This window comes from Emydura macquarii, unplaced genomic scaffold (genome assembly GCF_026122565.2).
Source record: "Emydura macquarii macquarii isolate MOO-44397 ecotype Brisbane River unplaced genomic scaffold, CSIRO-AGI_Emac_v2 contig_2422, whole genome shotgun sequence".
Lineage (NCBI taxonomy): Eukaryota > Metazoa > Chordata > Testudines > Chelidae > Emydura > Emydura macquarii.
In genome coordinates this window covers 32,910,078-32,932,043 of record NW_027132559.1, presented here as the reverse complement: position 1 = coordinate 32,932,043, position 21,966 = coordinate 32,910,078, and the positions used below count along the sequence as shown (strand labels likewise).

The following is a 21,966-nucleotide window of genomic DNA, read 5'->3' as shown; positions in this document are numbered from 1 at the left end:
GAATTTTCCATTTTAAGTAAAAATTCATTACTTTTTTGATTTCATATTTTATGTGCACTGTAAGCAGATAATGTATTTTTTTAGTTTGTTATAAAATGCTTCTTTCCCACTCCAGAAATCAAGAAAAAGAAGGCATTGGAGTTTGAGTGGTTGTGGGGGGAGTTTTTGGACTCAAGAAATTTTGAAAAGACTGATGAAGAATTACAAACCAACTTCTAACAACAGACTAACCATTCAGTCTCTCAATTTATGGTACACTCAAAGTGATAATATTTTCAGAAACAGATAATTATAGCACAAACTTTCATCTTGTTCACAAATAAAAATGCTTTTTTGTGTATCAGCTATTCAGAATTTTACTGACTGTGTATAGAGTTTTAAAGCTTTCACTTTGTTGGTCAGGTAATGCATGCCTGTCATTGTTAGTACTCTGATCAACTGATCTATCATTTCAGCAGGAGTTAGAGCTTGGTTTTCGCTTTTCCAGCGTTCCAATGCTTGGAGGATTTTCTCTTCCAATACAAGAGACCTAAACAGAAAAAATAAAAATGCTACTGAGAAGATATTTGAGAAAGTCAAAGACTTAAATAGCTGATTCTCAAAATGTACTATACTATACTGCACATGCTATATATAGTCTTTTGATAGTATATGTGTATATATTTTGATTATATCACTATAACAACTGTTTATTCCATGGCATAAAAACAGTAACAGAAACTAAATTACACTAAGAATAAGACTATTTTGTAAGTTTTTATGTGTAACTAACCTGTTATTTTCGAAAGATTTAATTTCAGCATTATTAAATTGCAGTTTCTGGCAGAAAAATTCAAAATTTTCAAAGGAAACATTCCCAGCAATTATCTTTAATATCTTCTGCAAAATTTTCCCTTTGAATATAAACAAATCACAAGTATTATGCTTTATCGAATGACATTGATATAATTTATCTAACATTCATCATTTTTACAATTATTCAACTTCTCAGTTGTGGATTCCACTTATCTGCTACAAGACTCTGGTTGTTGCAGAGACATGCAGCAGTGAGAGGGTGCAGGACTGAAAATGCAGGTTCTGGGTATGGCACAGACACACAGTATTATGACCATAGCAGAGAGCTGACAACTGGCAGGGGGAGAAAAGGGAGAACACACACAAAGCACTCAGATCAGGATGAGGAGCAGAGATGTATCTGACACAGGGAATGGCACAGACACACAGCACTAAGATAAGGAGTCAAGAATAGTTAGTCTTGGTGCATTCCACAGGGATACAGCACTGCAGCTGGGTAGGCTCAGAGTATGGCACAGGCACTCAGCACTAAAATGTGGGGAGTTGAGAATAAATAGGCATGGTGCATACCACTGGTACACACTGCTAAGAATGGAGAACAAATTACACCAGTGAGATGAATGGAGAAGTTCGTGCATCTTAATTGTTTCAGGCTGTATTTATGGCAATGAGGTTTTCTCACTGAGTTGGGGAAAAACATAGGAATGAATGAGGCAGTTCACACACCTTTTATGTACTAATTCAAACTGCTCTGAAATCCATGTGCATCATCAGATTAGCCTGAAAATAGATATACCACATCAGGGTGCATGGTATTCTGTGCTGCAAATTTTGGGTCCTTTGATTAAGGGATTCCCAAGATATAGCCTCAGCAAAATGACTTGTTTTAAAAATGATGGTTCAGTACATGTCAAAAATATACAATACATGCACAGGGATAAGGAGCACAGAATAGGCAGGTTTGGTACAGGCAAATAATGCTGAGACCAGGATAAGTAGTTCAGAATGGCCATGCTTCATGCACAGCACAGACAGGACTGACACCAACAAGGAAGGAGAAAACTCCATTGAGATGAACTGGACAGTATATACCTCTGCAATTCTCCTTTAGTATCCAAGTGTAAGCCTAAAGCATTTGTGAGATCCTCTTTCTCCTTCCTTAGGGGAAAGAGTTCTGGAACTCCCTATCACCCACTCCTGGGGACAAAGAGTGCAGCCAATGTGGGGTATGGAATTTAATGAGGGCTCTAAGGATAGACTCCGGCTATTTCTCCCCATCCCTCTTGGTGATGTCTCCTGCTGATAGATACATTTATCAAAATTGGAGCTGGCCAAAAATGGGAATCCTTTCCTACTTCTGGGAGAAGGCAGAGAGGCTCTATACCTGTTAGGCTGCTGGAGCTGGGAGGGAGGCAGAGTGTCTGGGGCTCTAACTCTGGCAATCCTCTGGGAAAGCTTTTTTCAATTTCATTGGCAGAAAGTGAAATTGACAAGAACCTTCCAGAGTTTCCTGGAAGATAATATGATTTTGGGAGGGGGAGGGGGGGCGGGAAGAACAACATACAAAACTGAAATTTTATCTTTTTTTGGGGGGTCAGAAAATCATTCAGAGGACAAATTTTTGACCAGCTCTATTCAAAACCCTGCCTACCAACTTGCCATCTCCCCATCTCCTCTCTAATTCCACAAGGAGCATGGAGGGGTCAGAAAGTGTGGATAGCTGGAAGCTGAGAGGCAATGAGGTATGCCCAGGAAGCACCCTCAGCAGCCCCTCAGTACCACCAATTTCTCAAAAACCAATGGAACACACTAACAAAAAACTTTGTTAAAGAGGAGATAAGGCTACCTAGCTTTGCCTGTTACCCTTCCACAATGTGGAAATTAGCAGCCAGAAACCTGTGAGATCCAGGAAATACATTCAACCAAATGAAACACACACATTAGAAAATCAGGAAATGCAGAGTTAAAGTTGTGATTTCTACACTACACAATTTTTTAAACTCATCTGATCCCTGCCCCAAAGTATACATATAGGGAGATCACATTACCATACCACTCACTTAGTCTTATCCAGGATGATATCTGTTAACCTACTACTACTACTGCCTGGACCAATGGTATTGTACAGAGCATAGTAAGGGCCCATGGGAAAGTATGAACAGGTGTGCAGATTTGGAGTTGTAAAGGGGCAGAGAAAATGGCTGGTAGTGTTAGGGAGGGTGAGGTACTACTTTATTCCTAGTGCCTGTCACTATCTCCAGAGGGTTAGAGTTAAGGGAAGAAGGGGGCATAATGATGCTAACTGTGCATTTCCTGGTTTCTATGTTTTTGTTTGAGTGTTATTTCCTGGATCCAGGTTTCTGGTTTTGGCTGTCAACTTCTATTTTGGAAGGGTACTAGGCACAGCTAAGCAGACTTAACTCCCTTTTAACCACTTTTTTTGTTACTGAGTATCAAGAATAATTTTATGCAAGTCTCTTTAAAAACCTTGTAAAGTTATTCCCTGTCATGGGGGGCTGGCCCATTACAGACAGCCAGGGCCCAGGCTACTTGTGACAGACTCCTGTAAAGGAGAATGAGTTAACCCAGACTGGACATAATTAGCTATGTAGGTGGCTGGTTGGCAGTTAATTACCTAATGAGCCTGAAAGGGATTACCTGGGCTCAGCGGGGGAGAAGTAGGTTCATAGAGACAGGACGGTCCAGATCAATAAAGGTGCTGAGGCACGTAAAGTACAGAGTGAGGGAGCACCTGCATCAGAATATCCCCTAGGTCAGTGGTTAGAGCACTCTACTGTGAGGTAGGAGACTCCCATTCAAATCCTTTCTCTCCCTCTGGCATTTAACCCGGGTCTCCCACATTACAAGTGAGTGCTCTAACCCCTGTTAACTGATAACTCAGTTAGCCCAGTGGTGTGCACAAGAGGGGCTAAGCAGGGGTAAGGAACCAATAATTGGCAGGGGCACAGAACACCTCCAGGCAAACCACCGGGCCACAAGGAGAGCAATCTCCTCCGGCTCCAGGGTTGGGTCGGGAGCTGCTGCAATGCTGGGCGGCCAGATCCCTTCCTCCAGGAGCTTGGGCATTCTCTGTAACTCACCTATCCCATCCCCTTCTCTGCCTCCACCAATCAGCAGCTGAGATGATAGGGCGTGACAATCCTCCTAACCAATAGTAGCAGGCAATGGCTCTGGGGTGGGGCAGGCAAGGAAGAGGTCAGTAGAGGGAGAAATATGGGGGCCCCAGTGATGGTGGGAGCACGGGGTACTCTGCAGTGGGGTGAGTAGGAGTGGAGAGCACAAGGTCCCCAGTGTGGTTGCAGGGGAGAGAGCGAGTTCCTCCAGCCCTAGGGCCATGGTGGCAAAACAGAACGTGCCCCTCCAAAAGCGGTAAAATATTTATTCCTGTGCCTGCCTGTCAGTTAGGCATTGCCACTCCCTTTTCCTCCTCCAGCCAGTTTGTGTGGAGTGAAGCAGGCACCTAACTCATTCCTGAAAGAAATACCGTAGGCACCTCAGTTGCCTGACTCCTGGCAGCAGGTTCCCATTTACGTTTCACTAAGCAGAGATAGAAACCCCCTGCAGCCTGGACGTAGGTTCCTGTCCCCAAGAGTGGGGTGGGGCTTATGACATACCCCTGTCATCAGCATTTCCCATTGGCTAACTTAGGCAGCTCCCCGTGTAGCATGCTGGCTTTTGCAGATCCCATTTCGAGGCAACCAAGGTGTCTAACTCAGGCTTTGTGGATGGAAGTTTTGTTGCTATGATTTTTAGGGACCTAAAAGTTAGGTGTTGCAATTCTGGCCATTGCAGCACTTAAGTCCCTTTGTGGATCCAGGCCAAAGAGTCTAGAATATGACCTCCTAGGGACATGGAACTTGAAGGAGAGCTCACCAGAAAAGGTAGACTACAAGGTGTGCTCCTAGAGAGAGGAGATTCCTAAGGAAAGAGATGAAGTTTGTGGGCCTCCAGGAAGGCCTGGTCTCAGTGAATGGGTCTCTCAAACAGTGGCAGGAAGCCTAGCCCCACATGAATTACATGCTGCCCTGGAGAATAAGTGCAGTTGACAGATCTTTGCAGACCACAGGCTCCAGGGAAGGATTCTCCCTAGGTAGCAGCAAGAGGTCTGATTCCAGGGAAGGTACCTGAGGCAAGAGAACCCTGATGGGAAAGGGTCTGGATGGAGGGGAGCAGTGGATTCAGGTGAGAGCAGATAAACTAAGACTGATTCTCTCTTCCACCTCAGATTCTGAGATGTAGGGTTGTTTGTATTCTTGTTATAAATGTAGTTAATAAACTAGATCCCTCTGTTCTTTACATAAAGCCTCATTGAACTTATTGATGATGCTTGGGGAGAAACTGAGGCAGGGAGTCCTTGCAGTGCCATGGTTTGGACAGAAGGAGGAGCTATAGAGCAGACACCACATGACATCATTATTTGATCCTTATAAAATTAGGGAGACTGTAAATTGTAATTTAAGTACTGTTACCACTAACCATAAGCATTAAGATGGGGAGGCGAGGGAAAACATGACAAATACTAAACCTGACTTCTTAAATTAACAAAACAATGGATTTCTAATGCCTGCTACAGTAAGCTATCTTTAACTTTTAAACAGCACATTTTCCAGGATATTGCTTTATAATATACTTGTTCTTAACATACCATCTCTTTCATCAGCACTCTCCAGGTAGCGTACAATGGTATATAGTTGTTTTCCTTTACAGACTTCCTGTGGAGGTCTAATCAGAGGATTTTCATCAAAATTTATATCCTTCAGTGACTGAAGATGATGGAGACCACTTGGCAAACATATTAATTGATTTCCTGACAAAATACAAATAGTTAATTATATTTGTATTTTATTAATCTAAAGAATTTCAGTACTTGAGTAACAAAGCAATGAAAGTCCTTTAAAAATATTATCCGTTGATTCTGATAGTGAGCTCAGCTGTGCGCAAAGAGTCCCTGCCTCAAGGAGTTTGCAATAATAGGAAATCTTTCCATTGACTTCAATAGGCTTTGGATCAGGCTCACGGTTCAAGTACAAACTAGAAGGGTCCAGACACAAATAATACATCTGGGGCTTGCAAAAGTTTGAAGTAGAGGGGGAATCCTACAAAAATCATTGTTCGTATTTATGGAGAAAATGGAAGGAGAGATTGAAGGAAGAAATGGAGATCAATTAGTAGAGGCATAAGAAAAAGGAGACTGTTCCAATGGAAGAAAAGGAGTGAAGAAAAGTGAATAATACAAAGGAGTCAAGAGGAGCACAGAAAGAGAGGAGAATTGTAAAAGGAGGCATACAGGGGAACAATAATGAAGCAGAAAAGCAAGTAGGAGAGAAGTTGAACAGGGGCTTGAGGATAAAAAGAAGAAATTTGAATTCAGTGCAGAAGGATAGGGAATGCCAACGAAGAGACGTGAAGAGAAGAGTAACATGATCAGAGCAAAGAAAGAGGAAGAAATTTCGAATAGATTATTCCTGAGTAACACTGGTGTAAGTAAAAGGAAAATCATTTATATAATGGTAATCAGGGAACATTTAAATAACTTCCAAATCAGTACTTCTAAGCTGACTGTAAAGCACAGTGGAGGGCAGGAAGAGATGCACAACCTTCACTCAACTGGGACACTTGGGGGAGAGAACTTCAAAGCAAACTGCCACATTCCTTTACAATCTGAACTACACCACACTGCAGGTGGCTGAGATGCTTTGAGGTTTTGTGTTCAACTGAAAGATAACGGAGAGTAGATTTAATTATTTTCCCCTCAAGCATAGAAAAGTAAACTTATATTTTTAAACTTATTCTATATTTTTTGTTTTGTTTTTCTCTTTCAGAATCTCTGAAATAGGATATTTCAGAGGTGGTAGAGCACCAGAGTTTAGCTTCAATAGAACTTAACTCTCAGCTGGACTGTCATCTGATTTTAAGATAAAATATCTATTTATATATACTGTACAATAAAAAAATTACAGATTAAATTTTCCTTAAAGAAAACAATTACCAGTTAATACATTTAAAATAATCTATTTTTATTATAAAGCATTGAACTATGAAACAAAATAAAATATTATGAATATACATGATTCTTGAACCCTCTGGAGTCCTCTCTTCACTTGATGGTGAAGTTTCTCAAGAAACGTCTCAGTCTAGCTATAGAGTACATTGCAAAGGTGAGCAACCCTAACCCAGAAGAACTAATAGTCCAGTGTAATAATAAAGATCCACTTAAGGCATCAAAGCTGTAAGTTGTACATAAAAGCAAAATAATATTGGGTATCGGGCTGAATATCCTTAAGTACTTTTATAATCATCAGATATTTAACTATTACTATTTGGTTAGAATATTTACTAAGATTTATACAAAGCTACCATATATAGCTCTGGTAGCTTTATAAAAGTTAACCATAACAGCAAAATAAAATAGTTTTATCTATTATATAACAAGCTGTTTCTACAACTTCTTATGAATATATTTGCACACCATAGTAATAATCATAAGAATCAGGCTATGTCATTCAGCCCACTGCCACACCAAGCACCCCAGCACACCCAGTAGGTTAAGAAATCAAGACTTTGTGAATCCAAGTGGAGGAAGCAAGGGTGGATCCACAAAGCAACTGAGGCACCTAAGTTCCTGTGTGCAGCACTACAGTGATCCACAAAACTCCTCTGTGGCTGCTGCCTAACCCTGTAGTGCCTAAATACACTCAGTGCCTAGCTTTCTGTTGTAAAAGTTCCCTAAGTGCTTAAATTTTAGACCTTGCAGCTCATGCACTGCTCCCTTCTTCTGGGGCATCCAGATGCCTATCTCCCACCTACGCTCTAGAGCAAATTCACAAACTGGGGAAAGACAGGCATTTGGCCACTTAAATTGCACGAGCAGCCCAATCTGGTAGGCACCTTCTGAGCACACTTTCTGGATCAAGGCCCATTCAAAATCCCGCCAGAGGAGGTGGTGCTGCCCACATAATAAATTTTAGCCCAGGACTAGAGGGCGCGTTAACCACTGGATTAAAATCATTCTCTCCCCCTTTGTCTCCTTCCCCAGGACTGTTCTACTGTGGATAAATACTTAAAGAGGGTTAGAGCAAGTAACCTAGACAGACACTCTGTAACCCAGTGGTCAGATTACCGCCCTAAGCGGCAGGAGACTCCTAATTCTATTCCCCCTGCGCCAGTCACTTTTCTGTCCACAGCAGAACAGCTTCAATAGGAGAGACTGAGGGAGCCCCCTCTCCAGATCGCCAATTTTGGTTGGACGTATTCCTGGAGATTTCATCACATGACATAATCTTTAATTCTTAGAGACTCCAGGACAATCCTAAAGGGTTGGCAACTCTAGCCACCCCCATCAAATTATTTCATAGCTCAGTGGTTAGAGCAACTCTCATGGGAGATGCCAGTTCAGATCCTTTCTCCCCTATGGCAGAGAGAGGTGAATTGAACTAGGCCTCCCACATCCCAGGTTAGTGCTATAACTACTGGTCTTAAAAGTTATAAGGCGGGCACCACTGATGCTTTTTCCTCTAGCTTTTTTGTGTCAGACAGAGTCAGGCAGACACTGAACTCATTCCCACAAGAAATACTTTAGGCACTGCAGCTGTCTGACTCCAGGAAAGTGGTGCCCAGCTGCAGATTACGAGCAGAGATACGTGTCTACATGCAGCCTGGATTTAGGCACCTATTTCTGAGAGAGGGATGGGGATTAGTGCACACCGCTCTCATTGACATCTCCCATGGCTAGGTTAGGCAGCTCCTTGCCTGGGCTGCTCACTTTGAGGATTGCATTCACAGATGCCTGTCTCTGCCCATTGATTGTAGAAGAGCTTAGGTGCCTAATTCAGGCTGTGTGTATCACAATGTTATTCCTATGATTTTCTAGGTGCCTAAAAGTTAGACACTGTGAGGTTCAATGTTGCAATGCCTAAATTCCTTTGTGGGTTCTACCCCAAGTTCCAGAGTTAAGAAATGTTCATGAAAATAATTCTGTCACAGTCTCTCACATTTAAATCAGGAAAGCAGGAGTGGGGTAGAACTGCATCTTGAGAGCTTTTTTTTTTTTTTTACTGTAAGTACAGCAATATTCAATGAGAAATTATTTCTCATGTAACTAGATTCAAAACCATTCAAGGCTTAATAGGTTAAAAAGAACATCCATTCAAAACCCAATACATGTCTAGTACAGGGCATAGGTGTTCCTTATTCATGGGATTAAATTTTACTTACGTTTGTGCAGTCACATTCTTCACTAGTTTCAGCTTCCCCGTGGTTTTAAAATGTACCACAGAGCACATTACAGCAGCTTAGTCTTTAGGTAACAAATGTATGGAAAACTGTAGTGAAGGCCCACAACCAAATGAGATGATTGCAGTCATCTCACTAAGTGCAGATGGAAAGAACTAGTTAGGTCAATGTAAACTGCCTTATGTCGACCTAACTCTGTAGAGTAGATCTAATCTTAGGCAGAGGGGAGCCTATCTCCCCCCACTTCATGAATTAGCCTGGGGCTTAGGCGAGAGATAGGTATTCCAGATGCCTAGAATGATGCAGTACTATGCATGCCCAGAGGCAAAAACATAAGCACCTAGGAAACGTTCATTGCAAAACCTAAGGTGCAGATGAGATTAAGTGGCAGCCAAGCAGGAGTCTGGTGGATTACAGTGGTGCCTATAAATGAGATTTAAGCACCTAAGCCTGAGGGTTAGGTGCCTTGTGGATCCAAGCTCCACTGAGCAAGTACAGCTGAATCTCAAGTAAATGTTTGTCCCCACAAGATTAAAACGTTTTATTAGCAAATGTTTAAGCACAAAACAAGAAAGCGATAGTCAAGGTTCAAAAAGCACAGCAATACAGCATCCGGGGATGACACGCAGTGGGGGGGAATGGGGGCTGATCTATTACACTGTCAGTATAAAGGCAGACAGCTCATTTTGGAACCCAGTAATATTATCCACAAATAGGAATTCCTCCCACCAAGAAAAAAAAAAAATCAACTCTGCAACTGACTGGAAGCTACCTAGAATAACTATTAATACTTAATATCTACCATCTCACATGTCTCATGCTTTTAATAGTTTCACATTCATATGGTTGTAAAATCAGATCATGTCTGCAATTCCACACAGTTAGGTCCATGCAACAGACACGCTAGGAGATGCTAAACTTGAGAGAGGGTCTATAGTGGGGTGACCAAACTATGGCTTTTACAGTTAAAGTGCAGCTTGTGGAGCCCCCTATTCCCTCCTCCCCCATTCTCTGCCTATCAGACTGGGGTGAGGAGCTCAGAGCTTCTGCCCTGTGGCAGGGTGGTGGGGTTAAAGGATTCTGCCCACCGGGGGAGGGGAGTTATGAGAGGTCAGTAAATTCGGCCAGCCCGTTCTACAGTATGAAGGCACCAAAGATACTGCAGTATACATGAAAAATAGAAAGCTGCATTTTCATCTCTCTTTCAATCTGTTCACTTCATAAATATATTTATGGACTCTACTGGCTCAATATTTTTATGCTTGCATTTCACCTGATACATACCACTTAGATTAAGTTGTTGGAGATCACTCAGTGATGTAACAGATTTGGGAAGCTGATTAATGTAATTATTATTTGCAGTTAAACTGACCAAATGTTTCAGTTCCCCTATGCCTTCTGGAATTTCTTTTAATGCATTGTGAGATATATCCAGCTCTCTGAGGCAAGTCAGTTTAGATAGCTCCTCTGGAAGTTTAGTTAACTGGGAAATAGATAAAATAATTGCTACATTTACTCACATTTAATAAATGACAGTATTTTCTTGCATAAAAAGCTGAAAAGGTAATTTTTCTTACTTATAAAATGTTTTATAAGTCAGTTCCACCAATAAAAACTCATAATATTCCATTCTGATGGATACTGATTTGTTTTCCAATAAGAATTTTCATGCCAGACATAGGATCCTGCAGAAGAATTTTCTCTAGATTGATAGATATACTATTTTATTCTATGATGATAATTGTATTATGGGACAGTGTCTGCATTGCTGGAACTGAAGGGAGAAAAAATCCTTTGATCATTATTAATGTAATTAAAGAAGAGATTTTGCCTTCTTTAAAGAAACTGAAAAACACATTCTCTCTCATTTGTTTTGCAGTCAGAATTAAAGGAAATATTTACTTTTCGTCTTTGTTTTTCCTTTTACAGCAGTGGGACAGTCAATGGGAATGAATTTTCTTTTCTTTTTTTTTCCTCTGACAGAGCTAATTGCTCTCAGATGTATCAGGTTACCATATTAGTTGAAGATGGAACAGACTTATTAGATCACTAAATCTATTCCCCTGCAAGTGAAGGATATAGGCTCATTACAGAAATTATATATAAGACCCTACTTAATTTGAGATATTGTGGAAATTGCAGATTCTGCAATATTAGGCTTCACTGCAATTTTGACAGCGGGAGCCCTACCATGTATGGGGCTGACAATGGGAGGTAGGGCCACCCCAGGGCTGAGAGCAGGAGTCTGGCTGTCAGCCTCAGGTGGCCACTATCAGCCACAGGCAGCCAACAGCAGGAACCCCCATTGTCAGCCCCAGGCAGCTGACAGCAGAAAATCGCAAAAATAAAAGTAATAATGGACTTTATTACCACAAATAATAAGGTCTTTTATTACTTTTCCACAATTTTCCATGACTTGTCCGCAACTCAGCCACCATTTTTTGACAATCATCATGCAATTCAAGTAGGGCCTTAGTTATATGCACTTGATATTATCAGAAGAAAGCTCCCTGTAAGAAATCAATGTTGAAATGCTGATTCAGCAAGTTTTGGTGGCAAGAAAGATTAAAATAGCCAATATTCCTTTATGAGTAAACTCCGACAGTCTTTCAGCAGACGATTGTGTGTCCTTACACGGGATTATGAGAAGGAAGGGATTGCTTCAGAAACAGTAAGTGTTTGTTTCAATTTTCATTGGAGGTAGAGTGTCACAATGCTAACTTCTCTTCAGGACAACTGCTCATTTGCCATTTTAGTCTGAAGAGGAGATAGAAATTCTCCTCTCAAAAATCTGTCTTTGTTCTTCTTCGAGTGCTTGCTCATGTCCATTCCACTACAGGTGAGTGCATGCCTCCGTGCACGGTTCCTGGAACTTTTTTCCCCTTAGCAGATCCCGTAGGGCCGGCTCTGGTGCCCCCTGGAGCCCCGCATACATGCCGCTGTATATGAGGCACTGCCGGCCCTATGCCCCCTCAGTCCCTTCTTTCCGCCAATGACAGTTGCTGGAACGAGCCTTACTCTCAGCAAGTACTATTCCCCTTCTTTGAACTTGTTTGTTATTCTAAGTAGTTTAGTTCCAGAGGGGTAGCCGTGTTAGTCTGTATACAGCAGAAACAACGAGAGTTCTGTGGCACTTTAAAGACTAACAAATTTCATATTTGCAGATGTAAGCTTTCAAGAGACTTCAGCTCTCTTCTTCAGATGCAGTAATACAGAAAATAGGTAACACAGAGGCATCTTATAGATCTATAAGATACCTAAGTAGTTTAGTTAGTGAAGTAGTTGTTAAATGTTGTTAAAAAGAGTAGTTAGAGATAAGGCAAGTCCCTGCGGGGACTCAGAACGGCCGGGCTATGCCCTGGCCACCGGGATTCAAGCCGTGTGCCTCCTGAGGGAAGACCTTCCTGCTCAGCAACCCGCACGACCACTGCCTTAAGTGCTTGGGGGAGGCACACAGAAAACAAAAGTGCAAGATCTGCAGGGCTTTTAAACTGAGGACTCAGAAGGACCAAGAGATCCGGTTAAAAGCCCTGCTGATAGAGGCAGTGCTCCGCCCGGCATCCGAGCCAGCCCGCTCCACCTCGGCACCGCGCAACATCATCGGTGCCGAAGAGGAAGAAGCAGCATGTGGACTGTGGACACCCCCCAGGGCCGTCGGTCTGGGCAGGGTCAAGTACAGAGATGCACTAGACCCGGCCTGTTGAGTCTTCTCCAGTGCTTGCATCTCTGATCAGGGAGCCTCCCCCGACTTCTGGGAGTTGGAAAGTCCCTTGCCGACGCCGTCGACACCAGAGGATTTTCAGGCAGCAAGAGCCTTGTTGGCCTTGCCTATGCCACCTCCGCCCCCCCCCACCCCTCCCGCCGAGGGAGAAGGGGCTGGTGTCATGGGGAAAACCCATGTTGCGTCCCCCTGAAGGGTGGTGGAGATCCCTGGTATGGGGAGGAAGACGGTCACTGGGGGTAGAGCAGAGACGATCCCCCAGCAGTTGCTCCAGATCGGTGGCATCGAGCCGGCCTGCTTCAACTCAGGACGCGGCGTCTCCCTCTAGGAGCCGACGTCGATCCCCGGCACTGGAGGCAGCGCAGGCCAGGAGGCAGCACTGGTCGAGGTCTGCCAGGCAGCGCTCGGACAGCTCCCGTCCAAGTTCCTCAGCCCCGAGGAGTTCGCTCGCACCCACATGGTTCAGAACCCGGTTGCCATCACAGGACCCGGCACCACACAGTCCACAACGCGGAACCCGGTCACCGGAGTCCGGTTCGGCACCGAGGAGCTCGGAGCCGCATAAACCTTAGTCACCGAAAAGGTCTGCAGGACTGCACAGCAAGCGGCAGCAGAAGTCATCGGTACCAAGATGGTGCTCCAGTACTTCTAGCTCTTCGGAGCGCACCTCCGTTCGTTGGCACTGTTCGCAGCGACGGAGGCAGTCCTCATCGTCCTCCAGGTCAGAGGCACGGAAGAACGCCTGGGACAGAGGACGTGCACGGCACCAGTGACTCGGGGTCTCCTGAGGGGAAAGCCGACGCCCGCACAAAGCATCACAGCCTGTGGTGCAGTCAGCCCCAAGTTGGCCCCAGGGTCAATGGCTCCAGCAATGGCCTTATTGGGCCCCATGGGTTATCCAGATGGGGCTGGGGCCCCAATCCATTCTGTCATCAGGGGTGAAGCCTGTGCCTCTGGCACAGCAGGGTACCCATAGACACCACTCCTCGGACGAGGAATCAGACCCCATGGAGGGACCCCCAGCAGATGCAGCCCTTCGCCCAGAGGGGGCGCACCCCTAGGATGCACCTCGGCAGCCTTTTTCCTCCTCATCGCACGAGGCAGTCTCCCGAGACCACTCGGCGCCACTGGAGGATTTCAGGGCACACCAGGAGCTGCTGAAGAAGGTGGCCTCCAACTTGGGGCTGGAGGTGAAAGAATTAGAAGAGGTCAAAGATAGCCTCTTTAATGTGCTAGCGGCAGCTGCCCCAGCGAGAGTGGCTCTCCCAGTCCACGAAAGGGTCCTTAAAATTGTAAATGCCCTGTGGCAAACCCCTTCCTCAGTCGCCCCCACATCAAAGGTGGCCAAGGGAAAGTATTACGTCCTGGCCAAAGGGTTTGAGTACCTGTTCACTCACCCTGCCCTGGGAACCCTGGTGATAGATGCGGCTAACCAGCGTGACAGGCAAGGTCAGCCAGGGTCCACTTCCAAGAACAAAGACAACAAAAAGCTGGATTTGTTTGGGAGAAAGGTTTATTGCACGGCAAGCTTGCAGTTCAGGATTGCCAACCATCAGGCCCTCCTGGGGAGATATAATTTCAACTTGTGGGACTCCCTCAGGTGGTTCACTGAGGCCCTGCCCCAGGACCAGGCCGCAGACTTTAACACCATCATGGAGGAAGGAGCCATGGTGGCTAGGGCAGCACTCCAGATGTCCTGTGATGCTGCTGACTTGGCAGGCAGGGCCATAGCCTCCACCATCTCCATGAGAAGGTGCTCGTGGCTGCAATCCTCAGGCCTGTCCCAGGAGGTGCAGCAGTCAATTCAGGACCTCCCCTTTGATGGGTCGGCCCTATTCTCCGAGCAGACTGATGTGAAGCTGCAAGGTCTGAAGGACTCCAGGGCCACGCTTTGCTTCCTAGCCTGTACACGCCCCAGGCTTCCAGGTGTCAGTCACGGCCCCAGGCACAGAGGCAGCCAAGGTCTCTGCCCAGGCCTTTTCGACCCTAAAGGAATAGTATAGGAATAGGGGGTTTAGAAGGAGAAATCAGCCCCCCAGCTCATCCTCAGCTCCCCAGCAAGGGCCTTCCAGGAGGTCGGACAACCAGAGCAGAAAATTTTGATGGTGCACCCGAGGGTGGTGCCCCAACTGCTCTTCTGGATCAGCCCCACCCCCTCCTAAACAGGTTAAACAGATCACTTCAGACCGTTGGGTCCTTGGGATAGTAAGCTGTAGGGCATAGCCCCCTGAGACATCTACCCCCCCACACACAACCCTCTCCCTCCGTCCCTCTTCAGGGACCCCTCTCACGAGCAACTCCTCTTGAAGGAGGTGGACACTCTCCTCAACATAGGAGCAGTGGAAATGGTCCCTCAAGGCAGAAGGGGTTCTATTTGAGGTACTTCCTCATCCCCAAGGCGAAGGGGGGACTGAGACCCATATTAGACCGATATCATCTCAACAAATATGTCAAATGACACAGGTTTCACATGGCCTCCCTAGCTTCCATAGTCTCTTCCCTGGATCCAGGAGACTGGTATGCCGCCCTCGACCTCAAGGATGCACACTTTCACTTGTCTATCATCCCCAGCCACAGGCGTTTCCTTCGTTTACGGTGGCTGGCTCGCACTACCAGTTTACAGCCCTACCCTTTGGCCTATCTTCGGCTCCAAGGGTGTTCACCAAGTGCATGGCAGTAGTGACTGCCCACTTGAGACGAAAGGGTGTGCACATTTTTCCTTACCTAGACGATTGGCTGATATGGGGCAGGTCCAGGTCCAGGTCCCAAGTGCAGGAGAGCGTGATCCTCACTTGCTCCACGTGCAGCAGGCTGGGACTGCTCATAAATGAGCAAAAGTCCACACTGACCCCAGTGCAATTAATAGAATTCATTGGGGCCACCCTGGATGCTTCCCAAGCCAGAGCCTTCCTGCCTCAGCCACGTTTCGAGGCGATGGTCTCTATCATCTCCCAGCTGCACTGATGCCCCACGACAACAGCCTGGCATTGCCTACAGCTGCCACATGGCAGCCTGCACGTACGTAGTGATACTAGGTCGCATGAGGCTCAGACCACTTCAGGCATGGTTGGCCTTGGTATATGTGCCAAGCAGACACCCATTGAACCAGGTGGTCACAGTTCCCCTGCCCATCTTAGCCTCCTTGAACAGGTGGTGGACTCCCAGGGCAATGATGAAGGGCATTGTGTTCAGGGAGCTGGTCTCATCAGTCACCTTAATTTCTGACACTTCGGATGTAGGATGGGGAGCCCACATCAGCGCGAACCTAGGCACTCAGGGGCTCTGGTCAGGGGAGGAGAGGCGCCTGCACATCAATATGAAGGAGCTGAAGGCCATTCGCCTAGTGTGCAAGGTGTTCCTCTGTTTCCTGACAGGCAGAGTGGCACAGGTGCTGACGGACAACACCGCAGCCATGTTCTACATAAACAGGCAGGGGAGAGCATGTTCCTCAGCCCTCTGCGAGGAAGCTACCTGTCTGTGGGACTTTGCCGTGAGGCACGACTTCCACTTGTCTGCCTCTGACCTCCTGGGAGTGAGGAACGATGAGGCAGATCGCCTCAGCAAGTCGTTTCTACCCTGCCGCGACTGGTCATTGCACCCAGAGGCGGTGGCTATGATCTTCCAGAAGAGGGGCATTCCCCAACTGGATCTATTCGCATCGACCTGGAACACGAAGTGCCCGAGGTTCTGCCCACTCCGGGGTCGCGAGACTGGGTTGATTTCCAATGCGTTCCTCATCGACTGGACGGGAACCCTCATGTACGCGTTCCCGCCCATTCCGCTCCTGCCCAAGGTCCTGCTGAAAATAAAGAGGGACAGGACAAACGTTATACTCATCGCTCCGGCCTGGCCGAGACAGCACTGGTTCAGCATACTGCTGGACCTCTCGATCGTCCCACCCCTGGAGCTCCCGAGGTGACACGACCTTCTCTCCCAGGACCATGGTCGCCTGTTGCACCCAGACCTGGACTCCCTGCACTTCATGGCCTGGAGGCTCTGTGGCTGACAGAGGGAGAGAGAGCCTGCTCACTGCAGGTCCAATAAGTCCTGCTTGGCAGCAGGAAGCCTTCTACACAGGTCATGTATCGGGCTAAGTGGAAACAGTTTACCTCTTGGGTGGAGTCCCGGGGTATTCCGCCCAGCCTCTCGCCTGTATAGGCGATCCTGGAGTACCTGCTCCAACTAAAGCTCCAGGGTCTGGTGCTGACCCCGCTGAAGGTTCACCTGGCGGCCATTTCGGCCTTCCATCAGTCACTAGAGAGGAGATCCCTGTTCTCCGATCCCATATTGGTCAGGTTCCTCAAGGGGGTGGAGAGGCTTTATCCACAGGTCTGTGACCCGGTGCCTCCCTGGGATCTCAACCTGATCCTCTCGAGACTCACAGGGCCCCCCTTTGAACCCATGGCTCCATGCCCTCTGGTCATGCTTTCATGGAAGATAACTTTCCTGGTGGCCATTACCTCAGCTAGGAGGGTCTCCGAGATTACGGCCTTGACCTCGGAGCCCCCTTATACAGTATTCTATAAGGATAAGGTGCAGTTGAGGCCGCATCCAGCCTTCCTGCCCAAGGTGATTTCCCAATTTAATTGTAATCAAGATATTTTTCTCCTCATGTTTTTTCCCAAACCAGCTCAGAGGAAGAGAGAAGATGGCATTCGCTAGACATGAGACAAGCCTTGGCCTTCTACATCGAGCGTACAAAGCCGTTCCGGAAATCGACGCAGCTCTTTGTCACAGTGGCTGACTGGATGAAAGGCTCACCTGTCTCAACCCAGCGCATCTCCTCATGGATTACATCTTGCATCAAGTTCTGTTACGAGCAGGCGAGGGTGCCGCTTCTGGGACCCATCAGAGAGCAGTCAACCAGAGCTCAAGCCTCATTTACAGCCTTCCTGGAGAAAGTGCCCCTGCAGGACATCTGCAAAGCTGCCACCTGGTCACCAGTGCATACCTTCATGTCCCATTACACCATCGTTCAGCAGGTGAGAGAGGACGCGGGATCTGGCAGAGTGGCGCTGAGGGCAGCTCACCGGTAACTCCTACCCACCTCCAAGGTATTGCTTGTTAGTCACCTATAGTGGAATGGACATGAGCAAGCACTCGAAGAAGAAAACAAGGTTACTTACCAGTAACTGATGTTCTTCAAGATGTGTTGCTCATGTCCATTCCACAACCCATCCCCAGTCCCCGCTGCCAGAGTTGGCAAAAAGAAGGGACAGAGGGGGTGTAGGGCCAGCAGTGCCTCATATACCGCGGCATGTGCGCGCGGCTCCAGGGGGCACCGGAGTCGGCCCTACGGGATCTGCTAAGGGGAAAAAAGTTCCGGGTAACCGTGCATGGAGGTGTGCACACACCTATAGTGGAATGGACATGAGCAACACATCTCGAAGAACATCAGTTACTGGTAAGTAACCTTGTTTTCTGTTCCTTATCACAAAAGAAACAAGTAGTCCAGTAAATTAAACTGTAGAAGTCTGAGGCAATTTTATCTATTTTAAATAAGTAAAATATCCTGTATAACTGTCCTTACTGAAATGAGTGAGACTTCAGTGAGAAATATTGTTATTCTCTAAATTCTGACACAGAGAATAGAAGTTGTAAGATTTTGTTCCTGTCACACAGAAGATTCTTGGAGATGGGATTATTTGCAAAATTCTGATTGCTCATTTTGCCTGTCAATATTCATCAGGATAGAAAGCCCATGAATCCACATTGCAGGTGCAAAAGGAGAAGAATATATTTAGACAACTGTTGATCAACCTGATTCTGTTTTTATCAAAATGACAAACTGAGAGGAGATTCCTGAGTTACATAATTGTGAGGTCAGAATCAGACCTGATCTTTATAAAAAAAAATTATTGAAAGGACAGTATATACAACTTTGCATTACTGAGAATATTTTAAATAATTTATAACCAAAATGTTACAAAGGACATTTTCAGTCAGTAGCTAATTACATTTATATTACATTTAGCCCCTTTACAAACTGTTTCTATTCTTTGCTAACTGTAGGTGCATTACAAAAACCTTTTAAAACCCTTATGAAAAATTCTATTAATAATTTTCAGTACAGCAATTTGTATGACAACTAGGATTTTTTTTGCCTAACAAAACAATATTCTCTTACCTTTAACCCATTTATTTGGCACAACTTGAGTTTCTCCAGTGATGAAAGATGACATATTTCAGATGGAAAAGATACTAATTGACTGCTTGACAAATTTAAATCTTTGATCACTTGCAGATTACAAATATCTGAGGGAATGTACTGTATTTGATTTTCTGAAAGATCAAGTGTCTGTAGACTCTTTAAATCACACAGTTCTCTGGGAAATGAGACCAATTTGTTGTGGTATAAGAGAAGTACCTGGAGGTATTTCATATTAGATACCATTTTTGGAATGCTATTTATTTCATTTTCACTTAAATCTAAGTAAATTAGTTTTGTAAGTCTGCACAAGTGTGCAGAAAAAGAGGACAGTTTGTTTCTACTTAATTCTAGATGCTCCAAATTTTCAATAAAAGAAATTTCAGTTATTATTTCTGAAATATAGTTTCCACTGAGGTTTAAGATTTTAAGACCAACCAGTGCACACAGTCCAACTGGAAACTGAGAAAGTTTGTTATAGCTCAAGTCAACTTTAGTTATCTGTATGCAATTTTTTATTTCAACAGGAATGCAAGTTAATGCATTTCCAGAAGCTTCTATAATTGAGAGGTCTTTAATACGTGATATCTGTTCATCTAGTTTGTCCATTTGATTTCTACTTAAATCAAGTTCCCTTAAATGTTTAAGTCTGTGCATCCTATTAGGAAGTTGAGTTACCTGATTGCCACAAAGAATAAGACGTTCCAGCATTGTACAATTGCAAAGATTCTCTGTAATGTTTTTGAATAAATTGTTGGCAAGACTAAGAACTCTAAGTTCTTGCAAATTCTCAACTTTGTCTGAAAGAACTTTCAATTTGTTATCATCCAACCTGAGTTTTTGTAGTTGTGTCAGCTGAAAAAGTTGCACAGGTAAAAATATCAGCTTGTTGTGATTCATTGAAAGTGCTTGTAGGCTCCTGAGCTCTTTAATGTCCTTAGGTAAACTCTGAATCAGGTTCCCTGAAATGCTGAGTTTGATTAGATTTGGAAGGTAGCAGAGGACCTTTGGAAATATTAAGATCTGATTGGAATCAAGGTTGAGTACACGCAAGTTTTTCATGCTAACCATGTTTTCTGGCAACGTTTTCAGATTATTCACAGAAAGATCTAAAAGTTCCAAGGTTTCAAGGCTTTCCAAGGCAGCTGGGAATTCTTCGATGTTATTGTGACTGACAAAAAGCTGCTTAATATTTACAAGTGTTGATAACTCTTTAGGGAGACATGATAACTGGTTGTGACTGATGTTCAAAACTCTCAGTTTGTGAAGTAGGGAAATTTCAGGTGGCAATGCTATCAATCCATTTCTTTCAATGAATAATATCTCCAGGTTTGTCAGATTACCTAGATTTTTATGTAAAGTTTTTATTTCGTTGTTGTTTAAATACAAATATTTTAAAGTTTGGATTTCAAAAACTACTTGCGGGATTTCTCTTAGTCCTTTAGCATGTAGATTAACCATGAATTCCTCATGTTTTACTTGAGGCAATATATGTGTTGAGATCTTTTCACCTATTTCAGGATTCACTACTGACTGTAATTGATTGCTTTTGGCATCTCCTTCAACAAGTTCTTGAGGGATTTGGTTTAGTTCTTCAGCATTTAGATCAGTTGTGATTTCATCATCCCTTGTTTCCTGTAACATACTTGTTGACAATTTTTGAGACACGTCAAGATTTTCTAGTGAGTGTAACATGTCTTTTTCCACATCTCTTTCAGAGACCTTTTGAGGGATTTCCATCAGCCCTTCAGCATTTAGAACAGCTGGGAATTCATCACTCTTTTTTTCAGGCAATTCACTTGTTGAGAATACTTCAGCTATTTCAAAGTTTTCCACAGATTGTAATGTGCCTCTTTTGGCATCTGTTTCAAAAACTTCTTGGGGGAGTTCCATCATTCCATCATTAAGATCAGCTGTATTTTCAACATCCTCTTTTTCAGGTGACATACTTGTTGATAATCCTTCAGTCATTTTAAGAATCTCAAATGTTTGTAAAATATCTTTACTGGCATCTGCTTCAAGAACTTCATGTGGAATTCCTTTCAGTCCTTTGGTATTTAGGCCAGTTATGAGTTCATCTTTCTTTTCAAGAGACCTTGTTGCTGATGATTTTTCAGCCATTTCAAGATTCTCTATTGATTGTAATGAGTCTTTTCTACCATCACTTTCAGAAACCTCTTTAGGGATTTTGTTCAGTCCTTCAGTATTGCCAGCTGTGACTTCATCCTCCTCCTTCCCGTTTGTTGATAAATTTTCAGACATCGTGGGATGGATGGTTCATTGATTCCTTTCCAGTATCTCTTCAGAAACTGGAAAATTGTAAGTGTGTAAAGTGTGTGAAGCAATATGTTCTTTAACATTAAGAGACTGAACTAGTGATTATAACAGAATTTTATAATAATCTAGATTTTTTATGTAAATGTGCACCATCTATTTACTTGGGCAAACTGTCAACTGGGAAATTGGGAAAACTGGATTTGGCTTTAATTCTGATGCTCATCATTTCTTTAGCATAGTACTTTGTCATCTAGGTTTTCTTGACTAGAGTAACAGAAAAATATAGAGTTGTTTGTGATTCTGTATTTGCTGTGTGGGTTTCCATGATGTCACCAAATCCTGGGATTAAGTTGAGAGGGAACTTGGATTTCCCTTTGTTTTTACAAAGTAATTAGATAAAAACATTGAGACTGACAAATAATATGGAAAGTAATAAAGGCCAAGATTTTTTTTTTAAATAGGAGGCTAATTTTAGGCTTCTAAATCCATATTTAAGCACACAAGTGGCCTAATGTTAAAAATAATGCACATCCAATGGGTCCCAGAAACTTATTAAGGTGTCTAAATATAAATTTAGGAGCTTAATTTTAAGCTCCTATTTTTGAAAATCTTTGCCAAATATTTACCATAAAAGCTCTAATCAGAGTCTCTTGATGTACATGAGAAATTTTTTATATACTATCCTTAATGTACATATGTAAGGATGCATATGGATACATCACATAAAGTGATCTTCAAGTAACTGAGCGTGAGACTCACAAAAGGATTCAGG

At 44.2% G+C, this 21,966-nt stretch overlaps 1 protein-coding gene across 1 annotated transcript; it reads right to left on the bottom strand.

The window, feature by feature from the left end:
• Nucleotides 1-227: 227 nt before the first annotated feature.
• LRRD1 (leucine rich repeats and death domain containing 1) lies at nucleotides 228-21,179 on the bottom strand. Its single transcript, XM_067561853.1, has 5 exons — nucleotides 18,897-21,179; nucleotides 10,333-10,531; nucleotides 5,462-5,623; nucleotides 773-893; nucleotides 228-529 (listed from the first exon to the last, which is right to left on the bottom strand). The coding sequence occupies exons 1-5, from the start codon at nucleotides 21,177-21,179 to the stop codon at nucleotides 349-351; spliced, it is 2,946 nt and encodes a 981-aa protein (XP_067417954.1). The 3' UTR covers nucleotides 228-348.
• Between the last annotated feature and the right edge of the window lie 787 nt (nucleotides 21,180-21,966).